This window comes from Rhinoderma darwinii, chromosome 11, assembly GCF_050947455.1.
Source record: "Rhinoderma darwinii isolate aRhiDar2 chromosome 11, aRhiDar2.hap1, whole genome shotgun sequence".
NCBI lineage: Eukaryota > Metazoa > Chordata > Amphibia > Anura > Rhinodermatidae > Rhinoderma > Rhinoderma darwinii.
Window position 1 is genome coordinate 51230471 of NC_134697.1, and position 20662 is coordinate 51251132.

Consider the following 20662-nt stretch of genomic DNA (forward strand, 5'->3'; position numbering starts at 1 on the left):
ATACTTATTTCTCTGTGCACAATGCAAATAAATATATATAATTTTGACTATGTGATTTTCTGTTTGTTTTTTTTTAAATATAATCTATCTCTCACTGGTAAAATTAACCTAGCCTAAAAATTCTAGACTGTTCATGTCTTTGACAGTGGGCAAACTTACAAAATCAGCAAGGGATCAAATACTTATTTCCTTCACTGTATATAGACAGGGAGGCTGCACTATATTCTTCTACATTAGACAGGTTCCTGTCACACAGGTATAATTATCAGTGGTAGCTGATGATAGAAGTTTATGTCCGTCCCACCCCTGTACAAAACTAGTGTGGTAGAGGAACTGCTGAAGCCTATGATGGGTGACACATAGATCTCCATAGACTCAAGTAAAGAAAGCGTTACCGAGCCCGATTCACACTGCTGCTAAGGAACCAACCCAGTCTGATATATAGAGATGGAAGCAGCAAGAAAAATAACAGATGAGACTGACACATGGAAAACAATAACGGTACATATGGGAAAGTTAAAAAAAAATGTTGTCCCTTTAACTGCTGCTTATCAAGTCAGATAGGAAGTAGCTATTTTTGCTCTTGGTCATTTTAATCCACATAACATCACAGGAATTATAAGTGGACATGTTGGCATCAGAATTTCTCAATAATGGAGCTTAGTCTCTCGGCCTGTAACTTCAATTGATCACATCGCCGCACAGAAGAGAGGTATTCATAGCGATTTTCTAAATATACATTAAAATTAAAAAAATTCAGGTATGTCTCCTTTAATCCTGATTATTGTTCATACTGACTGACTCCAGGATATCAAACTGGGCATCCAAAATGGAAAGCTTAACTAGTGTTTTTAACATAGTGGCGTTCCTCAACATTTAATACCAGCTACCAGCTGATAACTAGGTTTTAAATGACAATGGAGACGGTCACAGTGGCTTTTCAAACGCACACTGAGAACCGTGTTTGCAATGTTGTTAGATAGATGAGCAGTGATGAAAGGTGTTTATCAGTGATGGCTTGTATATTTCAGTGTTCGTTCTCAGGCTATCAACCGTAAGGAGAACCTATTGCACATCAGGACTCAGTCAGCTATGTAGGTCAGCAGGAGCTACATATCTGATTTAACCTCTTCACGACTACCATACGGCTCTATATGTTCCAACTGCCGATGCCCTGTGCAGTTGTCACGTATATAAATGTTGGCAGCCTGGAACGGGGTTTAATGAGTGCAGTGTTGCTTCATTATAAGCAATGCTGCACTCTAATGTCTGCTGGGGCTTTGAGAGATCCAGAATACACTTCCCCTGTAGATAGTGATAAACCCCCTGTAGATAGCGCCACCTAAGCTCCCTCTAGGAGCAGAATCCCAGGTCAGATCGCTCTGTCGGGGGATTCCACTACTAGAGAACCCCCTGGCGTCACTACCCTTATATGGACGGTGAAGTCAGGTGCTACTGGAGTGGTATCCCCGGTCAGAGGGATTTCGCTCCTACAGGGAGCTACAGTGGTGCTATCTACAGGAAGGGGGGATGGCGCTATATACAGGGGGTGTGGTTCTATCTGCATGAGCACTGTAGCATTATATGGGCACTACCTACAGGGGACACTGCAGCGCTATCTACATGAGCAGTGTGTGTGGCACTATGCGGGCACTGTCTACAGTGGGAACTGTGCCACTATGTGGGCACTATCTACAGTGGGAATTGTGGCACTATTTACAGTGGGCACTGGAACTACCTACAGTGGGCAATGTGGCACTATCTACATGGGCGCTGTGGTGTTTTCAGGTGACGAATAAAATTCATCCATTGTTTAACGTCCATGGAAAACGGAGGGCAAATGGCAGTTAAAAACGGTCAGACAGCCAGGAAATGGATTCAAATTTTGAGACACACTGATGGAAAATAGCCATGAAAAAGTGACAGCTGATCCATTGTTAACTGCCCTTTTTTTCACGTCGTGCGAATATAGCCTTATAGCCCTCTACACTGACGGGTGACGGAGACAGAAGATAAGTAATTGTTACAGAGCTGTAAAGCGTATACATATATTATATAACATACCTATACACACACACACACACACACACACAATATACATAAAAAAATTACCAAAAAAAAAAGTGTTTTTTCACATTTTTTGTGATTGGTCTGCTCATAATAAAAATTGTAAAAACATGGAATTAATTAAACTAATTTAGAAAATTAAAGCCTCATAAGCCTTGTAAAAAAACAAAGTAAAGAGTGTTGTGATATTCAAAGCAGGTGCAAAGATATTAACGTTTAAAAAAGTGCATATCAGAAATTGAAAATTTGACCTTGACACAGGGGTATCAATGACCCTTGGTCATGAAAGGGTTAAACAATGTCTTGAACATAAATATTAATATAAGTGTTTTCATTCACCTGCCAACTTCCGGCATCAGCTCCTTTAAATCATCCAAGGTAGGCTTCTTTTTCAAGAGCTTCTTATATAAAGCCAAAGGGAAGTCAAGATCAACAATCGTAAAGTTGTAAATGGCTAAACCACAAACCACACCGATGAGATGGAACAAGTCGCTGTCCTCAAAAGTCTGGAATACACAAAACCTGATTATATGGCAAGATACATCTTAAAAAACAAATCCGTAATACTCAAACTTTGCAGCATAAATTTTTTTTATGTACCTAAAAGAAGAAAAAAAAATTAAAAAAAGAGACAGTGGGTATTTTTTACAATTATTTTTTAACATAAAAACTGACTTTTTAAGAGTATGTCACACACAGAAGAAATTTCTGCAACTGAAAAATCCATTCCATACATGTGAATGAAGTTGTTTTTTTGGGAGAATGTGCATGGATTTCTGCAAGCCTTATTCAGATAAATGGGACAGTCGCACAAATTTACATTAACCCTCTACATTTAGGTGGCTAGAACAAATTCTGCAAAGTATTAAGTTTAACTGCATAAAATAAAAAAACAAGAACCTTTATATAGAATCACAACTGCTCTTTATTACAGTTTGTATATATTATTCCCTACCATTATCTAAAAAATGTCAAAAGTGAAGTGCCCCATAACCCAGATAAAAATAAGAAAGTGTGTAATTAAATAGAATTGTATCATGAAGAAGTCCACTTAAAACAGGAGCCGGGCCGGAGATAGCTGGGAGTAACTTTTTTTTGTCTTAGCAATTTTACCCGAAAATGCATGTACTAGTCCTTCTCAAAGAATTAGAATATCATCAAAAAGTAAATTTAGTTCAGTAATTAACTTCAAAAAGTGAAACTCATTATATAGATTCATTACACACAGAGGGAACTATTTCCAGTATTTTATTATTTTAATGTTGATAATTATGGTAACAGTTAATGAAACGAAATTTTGGGTTATCTCAGAAAATTTGTATATTATATTATATAAGCCCAATATCAAAAAAGATTTTTTAATATCGAAATATTGGCCTACTGAAAAGTATGTGCAGTATATTCCCTCAATACTTGGTCAGGGCTCCTTTTGCATGAATTACTGCATCAATGCGGCGTGGCATGGAGGTGATCAGCCTGTGGCACTGCTGAGGTGTTATCAATGCAGCGTGGCATGGAGGTGATCAGCCTGTGGCACTGCTGAGGTGTTATCAATGCAGCGTGGCATGGAGGTGATCAGCCTGTGGCACTACTGAGGTGTTATGGAAGCCCAGGTTGCTTAGATAGCGGCCTTCAGCTCGTCTGCATTGTTGGGTCTGGTGTCTCATCTTCCTCTTGACAATACCCCATAGATTCTCTATGGGGTTTAGGTCAGGTGAGTTTTGCTGGCCAATCAAGCGCAGTGATACTGTGGTTATTACACCAGGTATTGGTACTTTTGGTAGTGTGGGCAGGTGCCAAGTCCTGCTGGAAAATGAAATCAGCATCTCCATAAAGCTTGTCAGCAGGGGGACGCATGAAGTGCTCTAAAATTTCCTGGTAGACGGCTGCGCTGACTCTGGACTTGATATAACACAGTGGACCAACACCAGCAGATGACATGGCCCCCCAAACCATCACTGACTGTGGAAACTTCACAATGGACCGCAAGCAACTTGGATTGACGCCTCTCCACTCTTCCTCCAGACTCTGGGACCATGATTTCCAAATGAAATGCAAAATTTACTTTCATCTGAAAACAGGACTTTGGACCACTGAGCAGCAGACCAGTCCTTGTAAAGGCTTAGGTTGATTAACTGATTAGAGCGTAACCATGAGACTACAATCTTGAACTTTTACCCAATATTAAAATTTTCTGAAAGACGAAATTTTGGGTTTTCATTAACTGGTAGTGATAATCAACATAAAAATAAAAAAAATGCTGGTAATAGATCAATTTGTGTGTAATGAATTTATATAATATATGAGTTTCACGTTTTGAATTGAATTACTGAAATAAATGAACTTTTTGATGATATTCTAATTCATGGAGAAGGACTAGTATGTTAGAATAATTGGTTTCATAGTAGAAATATCTAACTCTTTCAGTTACCATAAAAGTTATTAAAGAAGCACTCCCAGAAAAAAAAAAAAATTAACCGACCCCCTTTTGTAATTGTGATGGCATAAACTATTGCGTGGTTAAAAAAAAACAAAAAAACTCACCGAGCTCTATATTCATGTATTTTCATCCTCCTTTCGGTCCTTCCGTTAGACAACGTGATGCCCAACTGACTCTCCAATTACTACACCGTCTGATGTGTGAACTGGAGGTCAGTATCTCTATTCATTCCTATGAGACACTCGATGTCAGTTCTATAAGAATCAATAGAGAAACTAAGTCTGGGTCCACACAGCAGACGCTATGGGGATCGGACACTTCAATTAGGGGTCAGATCGTCTAATGGGAGTAGCAAACTGGGGATAAAATACAAGAACGAAAAACTCAGTAGGTTTTTGAACCTCCCTATTGTTTATGCCATCACAATTACAAACGGGGGAGGCAAAAAAAACTTTTTTCTGGGAGTGCTTCTTTAAAGAGGCTCTGTCACCAGATTTTGCAACCCCTATCTGCTATTGCAGCAGATAGGCGCTGCAATGTAGATTATAGTAACGTTTTTATTTTTAAAAAACGAGCATTTTTGGCCAAGTTATGACCATTTTTGTAGTTATGCAAATGAGGCTTGCAAAAGTCCAAGTGGGCGTGTATTATGTGCGTACATCGGGGCGTTTTTAATACTTTTACTAGCTGGGCGTTCTGATGAGAAGTATCATCCACTTCTCTTCAGAACGCCCAGCTTCTGGCAGTGCAGATCTGTGACGTCACTCACAGGTCCTGCATCGTGTCGGACACATCGGCACCAGAGGCTTCAGTTGATTCTGCAGCAGCATCGGCGTTAGCAGGTAAGTCCATGTAGCTACTTACCTGCAAACGCTGATGCTGCTGCAGAATCAACTGTAGCCTCTGGTGCCGATGTGTCCCTGCTCGTCTGACACGATGCAGAACCTGTGAGTGACGACACAGTGTGATCTCTCGAGAACACGCTGTGTCTGCACTGCCAGAAGCTGGGCGTTCTGAAGAGAAGTGGATGATACTTCTCATCAGAGCGCACAGCTAGTAAAAGTAGTAAACACGCCCCGATGTACGCACACAATACACGCCCACTTGGACTTTTGCAAGCCTCATTTGCATAACTACAAAAATGGTCATAACTTGGCCAAAAATGCTCGTTTTTAAAAAATAAAAATGTTACTGTAATCTACATTGCAGCGCCTATCTGCTGCAATAGCAGATAGGGGTTGCAAAATCTGGTGACAGAGCCTCTTTAACACACATGATTTTATCATATATCAGCCCTATGGACTAAATAGAATACTGGAATATTGTGTACCTGATCAGAAAACCAAATGAGCCTGGAGTCTTCATAGAAACGAAACATTCCATATTTTGGATCTAGAAGTTCTCTCATTATGAGCAAGAAAAACTCCTTACGTACTCCACCGGCGTCAACAGCTTCTTCACCCACAAAAATGACCTGTAATTGTCATCATGAAACTCAAGATTATTGAACGGATAGCATGAGGCTGAATGGTACAAAGAAACTTGATTCATACTCTACCTTTAAAGGTTTCTTGTAGTCAATATTTTTGGTTTTCCTTAAAACTTCCATAGCATCCCCCACAATGTTGTCTCTGCGTACTATTAAAATTAGACAAGGATCCACTGATTCAACCACTGAGAGAAACATGGATGAAAAATTCTGTCTGTTGGCTTGATCAACTGCGATCTAAAAAAAATATAAAAGTATATTTATTAGAAATCATCATGAGCCATGATTTTTAAATAGGTATATAAATGTAATGTATGATATTGAGTATTGTATGCTAAATTTGTATAAATCGCACATTCTGACATCAGAACCTGACGATTATACAGAGATAAGAAGCGCTACAAAGATCCTACTTATCTTTCATACCTGTAGAGGTATGACCTGTCACAGGTCACTTCTTCGGTGTCAACCAGTGATTGACCGACAGGTCAGCAGCTGCAGTGTGTATTATACAGTTCTAGGTCTTAGCTGCTGCAGAACATATAATATACACAATAGAAGCTGTATACCCTTTTTATTTGTTATTAAAAAAAAGGAGGGTGTTTCATATGAATCAATCAAGGATAGACAGGAAGCTCCCCCTTCTAAAAGGGGTACTTCAGCGGCTAGTGTCTATTGTAAGGAATAAGGTACACTACTGTAAAACGTAAGGAACATCAGAAGTCATCTTAGGCTGGAGTCACACGAGCACATTACGTCCGTAATGGACGGAACGTATTTCGGCCGCAAGTCCTGGACCGAAGACACTGCAGGGAGCCGGGCTCCTAGCATCATAGTTATGTACGACGCTAGGAGTCCCTGCCTCTCCATGGAACTACTGTCCCGTACTGAAAACATGATTACAGTACGGGACAGTTGTCCTGCAGCGAGGCAGGGACTCCTAGCGTCGTACATAACTATGATGCTAGGAGCCCGGCTCCCAGCAGTGTGTTCGGTCCGGGACTTGCGGCCGAAATACGTTCCGTCCATTACGGACGTAATGTGCTCGTGTGAATCCAGCCTTAGAGTTCTGTGACTTATATAAATGCACTTAGCCACAGATTGTTATATTATCTCTTTTACAAATTACATTTTTTAGCAAAGGAACGATTGTCAGATTTCTACTATTTTACATTTACGTGGCAAGAAGGAACATACCTGCATCTGCATGGCGGCATCAGCCTGTAGCAGAGTTGTCTTTGCTTGTGCATCAAAAACAAATGGATATGTACAAATCGTGAGAGAACCATCTGGTCCCTGTACAACAGAGAGAAAACCGTGCTGTAAAAACATGTGTGTGCAAATTCTGGCAATATCCATACATTGTTAAAAATGAACTTTACAAAAAAAGCGTAAAGGTTCTTTCCAGGAATATCATGCAAACTAGGTCACTGTTATCAGAGTTTTTGCTTTTAGTGTGATGTTATTTTTATAGGACCGATATACATCATATGCCAATATAATATACAGTGCCGTGCAAAATCTCACCCCCCCCCCCCTTGCTTTTCTTGATTTGTTGCATTACAACCGTAAATTAAAGTAGATTTTTGAGGGGTTTGTACCATTTAATTTTACAACATGTCTACAACTTTGAAGTTACAATTTTTTTTTTTTTACTGTGACACAAACAATAATTCCAATAGCTGGCACTGCTCAACACTGGAATCAGCACTACACATGCAGAGTTTTGCTCCTCTGCAATTTCACTCAGTAGCGGACTCTAAGGGCTGTAAAAATTGCCAACGGGCTGCTCAGCTGCCAGGACAGCACAAAAGCATGTAGACATCTTTGACAGTAGAATATAGACGTCGCGGCACTCACCGATTTTGCAAAAAGGTTCTATTATTCAACGATCATGTTCAGTTGGATGTGGAAAAAGACTGGCCTTCGGCCATTTCACATGATCCCATGCTTTGTCGAAGGCTTTGACCATTTAAAAAAATAAATAAATTAATTAAAAAAATTTTAAAAAAAAATAAAAAAAAAAAAAATTAAAATAAAAAAATCGAAGAGTGCCATGAAGTTTATTCTACAAATACATTATACTGTGTCACTATGACATAGGCATACTGACCAGGCAGCCCTGGTGTCCTTCACCTGGGGTTCGGGTGAAGCATTCGAAGAGGGTAGTACCCTTTGATCATGCAGCATTCACATGACGTGGCGATCAAAGGGTAGAACAGCTGGGGTCAGAGTTTCCTCTGCCTGTAGGCTTCTATAAGCACGGCTCTTGCTTAGAGAATGGGCGCTCACTGGAGTGCTCACAAATCTTTTCTACAGCAATGCCAAAAGACGTCGCTATAGACACTACACCTGCAACGCCAGCCGTAAAAGCAAAAGAAAATGGCGTCTAAGTGATCATGTGATCTTACTGTGGGTGTTTTCAGTGGGTCTGGACAAAACTTTACCTACTTCCGTTTTTGCGGCCGACAAAAAACAGATGACATACGTACTTAAAAAAAATGGACACAAGGACACAGACATTTATACGGATGACAGTCTTTTTGCGGATGAAATCGGACATGCTTCTGTGACACTATTGAGAGGGTGAAAGCTGCTTATCTTGGCTCAGGCAGGACAACAGACCTGCCAAATTGTAATTTACTGTACCCTCCACCTACTAGTGGTATTGCAGGTAAGAACATGAATTCTCATCATGGGCTGCAAAACATCTTCTTGCCAGCCTGGGATGTAGCCTGTTTAGAAGACCTCAAGTCGACAATAGGAGAATTATTATAGAATTTGTATGTACATAGACTAATAAATAAACATTACCAAAAAATTGAAAAATACCCTCCCCCCACACAAACACACATAAAAAAAAAAAATGAAGAGTAATGTAAGCATAATATGTTTCTAAAGGGTATGGATTTGAATCCGCTACCACATAATATTGGGTACATGAGCTGAGGTTATATGAATGGCAGGGAAAACAAGTTAAAGCAAAATCCTAGTCTTACCTCAGGTAATCCCTGGGTTACGTCCTAAGAAATGCAGTAGGAGGAAAGTGCTAATTAGTACCTGAACTCCCAAGAAATCTTGCACATAAACTTAAGCCAATTGACTAATATTTTCCTAATTTCTTATTAAAATGGAATACTCAAGTTTACCCAAATACATGCATCCTAAAAATATATTTATAATCTCACAAATTAAAAAAACCACAGTATATTTTGCATATAGTACCTAGATATGAAGCATTACAGATGGGATCTCTGCATGTGAAATTCCAATTTTGTCTGTGATTATTTTAAATAACTACTCAAAAGGGGTTTTCCAAGCTTATGAAAAAAAACAGAAAAGTACCTATATGTGTCTGAATGGTCACCAGATGTTGCCACCACAGCTCAGAATTAGTTATTTTTCATTTTCGTTATGTCGCTCTCTATGCAACATTGTTTGCAGATGGCTAGGGCTTTATGTGGACGGGATTACCATGTAAAGGACTACAGTTTCCATGATTCCTCTCCCATCACAAACATAGCCTATATTTACAGCCACCTCCATGCCCCTCTATTACAAGGTGTAAGGTTCTGCCGTAATTACTCACTGTCTGCTGCCCAGCATGTGAAATACAATCCCTCAGGAAGAGACAGAAAGAGAGAGGGGAGAGCAGTGGAGATACGAGGCATGTAATGTGTGATGTCCGGTACTACAAGGAGGGGGTAGAGTGGAGATATCTATGAGTCTAGAGTACGAAACAAACAAGTAGAAGATTTAACATCTGGAGCATGGTCATGTGACTGCATGTTAGACTAAGGGTCAGTTGACACGTTGCGTAAATACTGCAGATATTCATCAACGGAATTAGTTGCAGAAAATCCGCAGAAAATAAAGTAGCAGCAAAGTGGATGAGATAAAATAAATCTCATCCACACGTGGCGTAAATACGGAGCAGAAAAAATGCTCAGAAATTGACCTGTGGTGCAAAATTATTCCGAATCATGTCAATTGTATTATGCGTAAATGCTGCTTATTTGTTGCAGGTTTTTCCCATTGAATTCAATGGAGAGGTAAAACCCGCAACAAATAGCAGTCGTTGCGTTTTTTGAGGCGGGTTCGTAGCAATTCCGCCGTAAAAAACGCAACTCAGAAAAATCTTATACTTACCCAGGAGTCGGTGTTTCTTCCTCTAGACCGGCCTCCTGGGATGTCGTTTCATCCGATGTGACCGCTGCAGCCAGTCACAGGCTGCAGCGGCGGTCACATGGCATGAAACGTCATCCCAAGAGGCCGGCCTGAATGACATCAGAGGGATGGCCTCCTGGTATGACGCTTCTTACCATGTGACTGCCGCTGCAGCGGTCTGCTGGGATGAAACGTCATACCAGGAGGTCGGCCAGCTAGCAGGCTGGCTAAGTGCAGCAGTTTTCCGTTGCGGACATTCCTGTCGAAAAATTGCACCACAGTTTGGTTCAGTTTTTTGCCTGGAATTCCCTGCGTCGAACAGGGTAGATACACTGCCTGCTTTTACACAGCGTATCTGCCCCGTGTAAGCTCAGCCTTACAAAGGCATTAAAGTTACATATAGTAAGTATATTAACAATTGCAAACAATTTTTAAAGACCGGAAAACGACTTTAAAAGGGAAATGCACCTTTACGCAATAATAGAACTGTGAATAAGTAGTCTGACATTTTCTTATAAAGAGGACATAAAATTGGAGACATTTGAATGTTCAGTAAAATCACAACTTTCAGCAATTATTAGGAGTTACTTCAGAAAGATCGTACAAGAATGTACAATTCTGTATAGCACTTAGTCTAAGAAAATACAATAGACGGCCAAAAGTATGTGGACACCTCTTCTAATTATGGAGTTCAGGTGTTTCACCCACACCTATTGCAAACAGGTGCATAAAATCAAGCTCACAGCCGTGCAACCTCCATAAATAAACATTGGTAGTATTAGTAAAGGGACATACTGAAGAGCTCATCGACTTTAAAGCAAAAAACTATTATAGTGCAGAAGTCTGCACTGTAATAGTTTTTCTAAAATCACTTGTATTAGCTATCTTGCTTCTTTGCCGTCGGATACTTATAAGCTTTCAGCAGGAGACAGAGCGTTTAGCGAGATTTAGAAAAACTATTATCGTGCACACTCCAGCACTATAATAGTCTTTCACTGAAGGTTGAGGTATGCTTCAAACGTAGCACTGGCATAGGATGCCAACTTTGCTACCCATTTGTTTGCGAAATTTATGCTAGATCTGCCCCAGTCAACTGTAAGTGCTATTATTGTAAAGTGGAAGAATCTAGGAATAACAGCTCAGCCACGAAGCAGTAGACGTTGCCAACTTAAAGTACGTTAAAGTCGACTATCCTCTGTTGAATCACTCACTATAGCGTTCAAAGCAGACCCTGAAAGTGACATAAGACCAATAACTGTCGATCGGTAGCTTCATAAAAATCGGTTTCCATGGTCGAGCACCTGCATATAAGCCTAAGTTCACCATGCACAATGCCAAATGTTGGCATGTGTTATAAAGCACTCATGGTGGTGGAAACATTCTCTGGAGTAATGCATTGGGCAGTAATGGACTAATCTGGATTTAGCTCATGCCAGGAGAATGCTACTGGAAAGCATAGTGAAAACTATAAAATTTTAGGGTGGAGGAATAATGGCCTGAGGCTTTTTTTTTTGGGGGTTTGGGATACCTGAATATTTTAGACAATTGTATGCTTTCAATTTTGTGGCAACAGTTTGGGTAAGGCCCTTTCCTGTTCCAGCATGACTGTGCCCCTGTAAACAAAGAGAGGTCCATAAAAGACACAGTGCGACGAGTTTAGTGTGGAGGACCTCGAGTGGATGGCACAGAGCCCTGACCTCAACTCCATCTAACACCTTTGTGATGAATTGGAACGCCAATTGTGATCAAGAACTTTTTGTCCCACATCAGTGCCTGTCGTCACAAATGCTCCTTTGGTTGAATGGGCAGAAATTCCAACATACACACACCAAAAGCTTGAGGAGAGCCATCCCAGATTAGTGTAGGTGGTTACAGCAGCAAAAGGGGGCCCAACTCCATATTAAACACTCATCGTTTTGGATTGGGACGTCAAACAATATCAAATAGGTGTGATGGTCAAGTGTTCACATACTGTTGCCCATACAGCGTAGTTTTGTAGTTGTTGGGGTATTGCATTAATTCATTAACACCTGAACTACCACAATATGTACATTTACGTTCTAGCCAGAACGCTCTGTATAGCACTCTGCCATTAAAGAGATTGAGCGGACATAGTGTCCACCCAATACTCCTGCAGTGACGGCAAGCTAAAATGATCAGCTCCATGTCTCAAAAAATGCAAAACACAGAGATGTGAACACAGTGTTTAAAACTAGGACCCGAACTAAGGAAGTTTCCTTCCTGCATTCGGGACGTTGCAATCATCCTTTGTGACATGGACACTATTTACATCGATGTCATAAACACATATAATAATGTTTCCATGTCAGACTATATTTTATATTAAATCTACACATTATTACCTGTCACTTGTTGCGGTCTCCCTACATTTCTGTACACAGGTGCTTTATAGATCCCTCATACCACCTAAAAGCGGGACTTGTGCTAGGAAGCAGTACTTTTGTTCTTGGGTGTTAGAACGACATTGGGATAGCGTAGGTTAAGCAAAGTACATGTCTTTGATATCGTTATAGAAGGGAGAGCTCGGATTATTTGGTGAAATAAATTTGTCTGGCTCAACTAATAATATTAAAATACAAAAGGAAAGAAGAAGAACATTTCCATATATCACCTATTTAAAAAAAATAAAAAATTGAAAAGATACTGGTTCTGTTAAAATATTGACCCTTATAATGTGACATTCCAAAGCGGGAAATTTTGCTATGGACATTTAGGCATTCAAGGCCTTGGTCCTGAAAGGGTTAATCATTTCCATAATTTATTCCTTAACTACGTACACAAATCGTAAATCACACACATTTATGGAGCAGGGTTACGGGCGGAAACTGCTCCAGAAGATAAGCGTGTTACAGCTTTTTCCCCAAAAGGAATGTAAAAAATATATATATAAAAATTTTAATAAAACGGATATCGCCGCATCCGTGAAAGACCGAACTCTTACTATATAACATTGTTTAACCCACACGAAAAAAAAAAAAATTGTAAATGCCAGAATCTCTTTTTTGGTGACTTAACTACAAAAAATGGAATAAAAAGTAAACAAAATTTTTTACTTGTTTACGCAAAAATGGTACCGTAAAAAACTACAGCTCGCGGAGGTAGCTGCATTCACCGTTGGATGTTTGGCTGTGCTGGCACTTCCATGTCTTACATCAAGCATTTTACCTATTGTTTATAAATGGTAGTTAAAATTTCTTCTATCAGGGTATGTTCACATGGGCTATTTTCAGCCGTTTTTCAGGCCGTAAGCACCCCGAAAAGAGGCTACAAATGTGGAGGCTGAACGCCTCCAAACATCTGCCCGTTGATTTCAATGGGAAACACAGCGTTCCATTCCCACTGGGAGTTTTTTAAGCAGCCGTTTTCAAAAACGGTCGCATAAAAAAAACGCCTCGTAAAAAGAAGTACATGTCTTTTCAAAAACGGTCGCATAAAAAAAACGCCTCGTAAAAAGAAGTACATGTCATTGTTTTTGATTGACTCAATAGAAAAACAGCTAAAAAAACGGCTGTAAAAAACGCAAATTGCTTAAAAAATGGCTGAAAATCAGAGGCTGTTTTCCCTTGAAAAAAGCTCAGAATTTTCAGCCGTTTTTTGTTAAGCGTGTGAACATAGCCTCAATGTTAGGGGTTAACAGTCCATTTAAGCATAGCTTATTGTGGCGTGAAGCTAAAACGTTGAATTGGGACGTGCTTCTAGCACAAGAAACGCATTTCCCCTTGGATTAAACACTTAATTTATCTAATAAGAGATTCTCACACATCTTCACGGCGAAATGAAAAGGGGTCCTCATAGCCGTTAAGGATACTGTGACCTCTTCTCCTAAATCTCTATTACAGGACAGATACCTAGGCATAATCTGCGATATTAATAAAATCACTTACACAATTCTTAATGTATATTTTCCAAATAAGAGACACGGCCCATATCTTAGGTCCATGATCTCTAAGATTGTCTTTCGCTGAGGATCTTCTCCTCATAGGGGAGACTTAATTTTATTATTGATGCTTCTTTAGACACCACCTCTAAATTGAGTATTTCCCCAAATTTCTCTTCTGTACTTCATGAAGAAGGACTTTGACGTTTGGAGGTGCCAGCATGGTGGAGAACGTGACTATGCCTTTTTCTCCTCACCACACAATTCTTATTCTAGGATTGATTTATTCTTTGTCTCGAACAGAAAATGTTTACAAGCTCATTCCACCTCTATGGGTACCATCACCTGGTCGGATCACGCACCCGTCTTTTCAGTTCTAAATTAAAGATTCTGATCCCCTCCACCTTCACAGTGGAAATTGAACGAATATGTATTAAATCATCCTGACCATCAACACTCCCTGAAGGAACATCTAACCAATTTTTTTCTCAGATAACATGGGCTCAGTAGAGGATCCTCCTGTCTTGTGGAATGGCCATAACGCTTTTATGCGGGGTATGTTTATTAAGGCAGGTTCTGCCGCAAAAAAGAAAAGGGAAGAGGAGATTAGAGAGCTACATACAAAAGTAGATGATACAGATGTGAAAAATAAAGTCGACCCCTCCCCAGGTCTATCTTCTGACCTCCGTCAGTTGAGATCAAGGCTACAAACATTACTGGTTTCTCAGCATGACATGATTATTAAGAGGTTACAGCTTCAATCTTACATACACAATAACAGGGCAGGCAAATTACTGCCTAGGAAAAGAAACCAGGTCAGTTCCAAGTCAAGGATAGCCTATTTATTAGATTCTCGGGGAAATAAAATGATAGACCCTAGGCTTATTGCTAAACAATTTTATTCATACTACAATTCTCTTTATAAAACTTCCACCAAGATACCAAAACGTACCAACCCTCAAACACTGACATTAAAGATTTTCTTAACTCCATCTCCCTTCCTTTGTTATGATCTCTTCAGAGGGAATCTCTTCCTTTTCCCTTTGCTATTTCAGAAGTACATAAAGTAATCTCATCCCTTAAGCCCTTTAAGGCCCCCGAGACCAGATGGTTATACTACCGTAATAGTTACTATAAATGTTACTCTCAGACCCTTGCCCCTCATTTATTAAACGTATTTAATAGGGCCGCTACAGAAGGAAGATTTCCAGCAGAAATGCTGACAGCCACTATTGTGACGCACCCTAAACCTGGGAAGGAACCCACATCTCCTGCCAATTTCCTTGTTAAACTCCGATATAAAAATGTATGCCAAACGAAAAGCTAATAGACTTTTGCAGATAATCCCCTCTCTGATCAACCCTGATCAGGTGGGTTTTGTGGCCGGGAGACAGGAACCGGACTGAACTCTCAGGCTCATTGACTTGATTCAACGAGCAGAGGCCTCGCGAACGTCTACTCTGCTCCTGGCTTTGGATGCAGAGAAAGTGTTTGACAGGGTACATTGGGGCTCTCTCAAATTTTGGTTACGTTTTGGGGTTATATCAAATCGCCTATCCTAGCCCTCTATTCCAATCCATCTGCTAGAATCTTATCTTCAGGCTTTCTGTCGGACCATCTCTCCATCACAAAAGGGACTGGGCAGGGCTGTCCCCTTTCCCCCTATAATATTTGCCATGGTAATGGAACCCCTTGCAGAACGGATCAGATCAGCTAATGATGTTCATGGTATCAGGGTGGGTCTTGAGAGCCACAAGATTGGATTGTACGTACACTGTGTCATTCTTTCCTGTGTAAATCCTCTCTGCCTGCAATCCAAATTGTAAGATTTTGGTAAAATATCATATCATACTATAAAGTAAATTCCTCCAAGTCCCAGATTTTAAATATTGGAATAGACCGTCCTACACATCGGCTACTCTCGTCACAATTCCCTCATTAATGGTAGAAAAACGCCCTTAAATATTTGGTAATTTCCTTGACATGCCCCAGTTCCGCATTGTTCAGCAAAAACTACCTCTCCCTATTACCTAAAATATCACACATGCTTGAGTTTATACATCCTTCCTACGTAAACTTCAAAGTTTGCTAACTAAGTTCATCTGGGCTCGGAGGAAACCTAGGATTCGCCTATCTTCCATGGTCCGACCATGGGCTACTGGAGGAATGGGAGTTCCAGATGTAAGAAAATATTATAATGCCACAATTCTGTCTTAGCTTAACCACTGGTGGAGTGACAATAGGGACTTATGATGGATCTATAGAAAAGGATATTTTGGGCATTCCTCTAATTTCGCTACTACACTCTAAAGGTAAACAACCAATAGGCACCTCCAAACAGCTCGACGCCACCACTGCCTCTGTGTGGAAGTACTTACTTTTCTCCACCCCGGACTCGGAGTACAAATCTCTGAAACAGTTACCTCTATGCTACTTATCATCCGGTCTTCCAGATATTCATTTTCAAACTTGAGAAAGCATGGGTATCAAATACATACATCTTATGGACTGAGAGACTCTTCTCCCATTTCAAGCACTTATGGAATTTTGAACAGAGACTTTTACAAATACCTCTGTCTTTACCATTTATTACAATCCTGGTCGCCTGAGTCCTTCACTATTCCGAAGTCGGCATATGATTATTTTAAAACCCGCCTTGGCAAACCTAGAGGTCTGTCTCTTCTACACTACCCTACTTCAACCTCAAATCCTTCAAAAACCTAAATATTTCCTTACGTGGGAAGCAGACTTGGACATCTCCAAATCACTTCAAGAATGGCGACATGCCACTTGTGGGACCAAAAAGATTTCTCACAGTTCTACGCACTGGGAAATTGCTCTAAAAATACTGCTAAGGTGGTACAAATCTCTGTCTCAGATATCCACGTATGACCCATCGTACTCTCCATTATGTTGGCGCAATTGTGGAGAATGGGGTGACTATTTGCATGTATATTGGAAATATCCACTGATATTTAATTTTTGGAAAGTGGCTTTCATTCTGATATCTACGCTTACCCGTCATCGGATTCCTCCCTCCTTAGCTCTGTGCTTTATTGGATTTAAGGAATTACCTCATCATATCCGACATGTCGTTGGCCATATAATCCTAGCTACTAGAATTAGAATAGCTAGAACATGGAAATCTCCATCCCCCTTATCCTTGCAGGAGCTCATTAACCAAGTCCAATCAGACTATTATATGGAACGAATGTTGGCCTCAAAAGGCACTCAAGGCTCCAAGTTTATAACTCAATGGTCTAGCTGGACAGTTTTTATATCAAGACGCTCATCTTCCCCCTCCCAGCCCAGTCCACATAATTTGGACATTCAGTTGCTATAATTTTGGTTACTTTCATAACTTGTCACCCTGATCTATTGTACCTCACAGTTTTTTTGTTTTAGATTAGGTCAGTGCCTTAATACTATATTTTATATCTATTCTCGGATCCCTGGCAGCCACGGGTCCAGGTCTTGCCCATTGGAGTTATCCCACTACGTTTGGGACTCTTTTGACCAGACCTGGTATCTTTTCCCTTGCCTTTTTTTGTATGTAACAACTTCATCGTAATTATGCCATGGATGGCCTGTTGCTGTAGGCTGAAAATGTAATAAAAATTCTATTTGGAAAAAAAATAAATAAAAAAAACGCAGCTAGCCGAGCAAAAAACAAGTCCTCGCATCCACAGAAAAATAAAAAATATTTATGGCTCTCAAAATTTGGCGACTATTTTTTCTTTTCAACAATTCGTCATTTTCTTGGTATTGCCATAATCGTATTGACCCGCAGAATAACGTTAACATGTTGTTTTTATGAGAATTCTGCTCTCGTCTTTATCCAACGGACATACAGATGTGAACTGAAACGTTGCTCACTTTGTGGTGAATAAACCAACACTTCTCCTTTGATTCTGAAGTCCTGGTGCTGTTACTTGGTTCTAATGTTAATAATAATATATATATATGGTGTGGCTGAGAATCCAACAACGGGGTGACATATCACTTATACTGGAAGCTGCAGCACGTCTGTGTAGGTGTCTCTCCTCTCGCTCACTCGGCTCTCATCTCCTGTTCCCCCATCCACCCTCCACAGAATTCTATGGGCAGTACCATTGTCTCGCATTCTGCTCCCTCCTCCTGCTCTTCCCTCCTCTCTCCATAGACTTCTATGGACAGGCTATGAAGAGACAAACCCCCACTTCCTGTAGTCCGTCTGTAGATAGAGATGGATTTTGTTTGATAGCAGGTGGAGGACAGAAGATTACAGGAAGGGAGACACCTAGTGGCAGTAACTTCACACAGAATTTGCATTGATAAAACAACTACATTTTAACAGTAAGTAAATTACAAAGTTGATCTATTGCAAGAATACTATTAGATTAGCATACGTTGAAACGTTAGTGTACATTTAAATGCCACAAATGAGCAAAAATAGAACAAATTGGATAAGGGGCAAAATACTTTTTCACAGAATATAGCTTGACATTAGGTGGACAAAAGGGAATCAAAAGGACACCAGGGGACGCCATAATTGTGTAACAGCAATATCCAGACACAGAAGCGTGATCTAATAGAGAAATGTTATATCAAATTGCGGGACAAGGAGTATTCTAGTTCAAATTATGAGAATTTATCTTATTAAATTCAATGAAACGCAACTTACCATACAAAGTGCTCGTTGCTGGATCCATGTCACATAGTCATTCCGGATATCTATACAGTCTTGTAGTTCATGAATGTAGAACTTATCATAAGGTATAATCTGTCCTGATCTTTCATTTACCTGAAACAAGGTAATATCTCTTAATAGACTGTTAAAAAGGACCGGTCACATACCCCAAAAAATTAAGATTGATGCCATACCTGGACTCCTGCCTCCCCGTTTTTATTTTAACTCTCTACGTGCCTCTATCTCCCCCCCCCCCCCAAACAGCCCCGTTCGATTCAGCTGCCTATATTCTAAGTCATAAATAAATTGACAACTGGCCAGTCATTATTATCTAGAATCAACGGGGCGTGAATCAAAGCCGCTTTGACAGACTGTACGTAGAGATAAAAAATCTGTGATGAAATCAGGGGGAGACAGGAATCCAGATATGGCCGTAATTTAAATCATTGTAGGGACATGACAGGTCCTCTTTAAAGAGGACCAGTCACCTTTGTTGGAATATTTTAATGTGTCACGTAAATATTGTTGCATAGTGATGCTATAGAGAAATGTATCTATTTCATAGATTTGTGTTCCCTCAGTACTGAACGATAGTACAGGTGTATTTGGAATCAGAGGTAGTTAGAATATGAAGGCCAATGGGTGGTATGCAGCCAATGGCAAACGAGGACGTAGCTTTTTATACATTTCATTTTGATCAAAATGTGTTTGCCCACCTGCCACGACAAGGCGACCTCGGTAAGGTGGGGACCTACTCTGCACATACACCCGGAACTGGGACGAAGCCTACATATATATATATATATTTTTTTTCATCAAAATGTGCACTAAGAACCTCCCTTTTGTAAGTAGATTTAGCAGTAATGCATATTTATTTATATTTAGTGGTTTAGGTTACATTAGTGTTCGCAGGGTGCTGTCACCATTTTATGTCTGCTGTATATCTGCAGTCACAGGTGTTCTTGCACCTGTATACACATTTTGTTGGAATGTGCTGTTCAAACTTTTGTGTTTATGGGATCCATATATGTGGGGTTAGTGACTGCCTCCACTTGTTGGTCGTGCACTCCTCCCATTCTGCCCTGGGTGATTTTAATTAGTTTAGTGCTGGTTCCTACCATCCCCAGATATATATGTAGGCTTAGTCCCAGTTCTGGGTGTATGTGCAGAGTAGGTCCCCACCTTACAGAGGTCGCCTTGTCGTGGCAGGTGAGCAAAGACTTTTTGATCAAAATGTACACGAAGAACCTCCCTTTTGTAAGTAGATTTAGCATGTAATGCATATTTATTTATTTATATTTAGCGGTTTAGGTTACATTAGTGTTCGCAGTGTGCGGTCGCCATTTTTTTGTCTGTATATATATATATATATATATATATATATATATATATATATATATATATATATATATATATATATATATACACACATACACACACACACACATACACACGTGTGTATATATATATATATATATATATATATATAACACACACACACACACACACACACACACACACACACACACACACACACACAGTCAGTCAGTGGGTGTTAGAATACTAAAGCAGATAATTAGACAGAATTATGCTTTACCATACCACTGCAATGATTCAAGTTACACATACTCTATGTAGACTCTCCAAAACCTTCAGTGCTGTGTTCAGAAAGGTATTGAAAATTCTTCTTTCTGAATGAGGAATTCCAATTTTTGCCAAGATCAACAGATGTACCACAACATTTTTAAAAAGTTGCACTAGCCGCATGAACTCTGTGTTTTCAAGGGTAGACCACCAGTTTTCTATTTAAAAGATATATAGAAGGAATAAGTATCGGAGATAGCTGAAATATGTTTAACAAGCCATGCATATACAAGAGAATATGAAAAAGAAGTACATTCAACACCCTAAAAGGTTTCATATATAAAGCAT

The 20662-nt window shown here is 39.8% G+C and overlaps 1 protein-coding gene across 5 annotated transcripts in view; it reads right to left on the reverse strand.

Annotated features, from left to right (window-relative positions):
* Positions 1 to 20662, reverse strand: part of HERC4 (HECT and RLD domain containing E3 ubiquitin protein ligase 4) — a 119512-nt gene that overhangs the window by 24364 nt on the left and 74486 nt on the right. For 4 of the 5 annotated variants that reach the window (XM_075841428.1, XM_075841427.1, XM_075841429.1 and 1 more), the window contains exons 14-20: positions 20360 to 20532; positions 18725 to 18844; positions 8996 to 9019; positions 7194 to 7292; positions 6066 to 6233; positions 5838 to 5981; positions 2407 to 2573 (exon numbers count right to left, since the gene is read on the reverse strand). In XM_075841428.1, the coding sequence (XP_075697543.1) occupies positions 2407 to 2573; positions 5838 to 5981; positions 6066 to 6233; positions 7194 to 7292; positions 8996 to 9019; positions 18725 to 18844; positions 20360 to 20532 (895 nt within the window). The remainder of the gene's footprint in view (positions 1 to 2406; positions 2574 to 5837; positions 5982 to 6065; positions 6234 to 7193; positions 7293 to 8995; positions 9020 to 18724; positions 18845 to 20359; positions 20533 to 20662) is intronic. The other variant, XM_075841431.1, reaches the window with a different exon arrangement.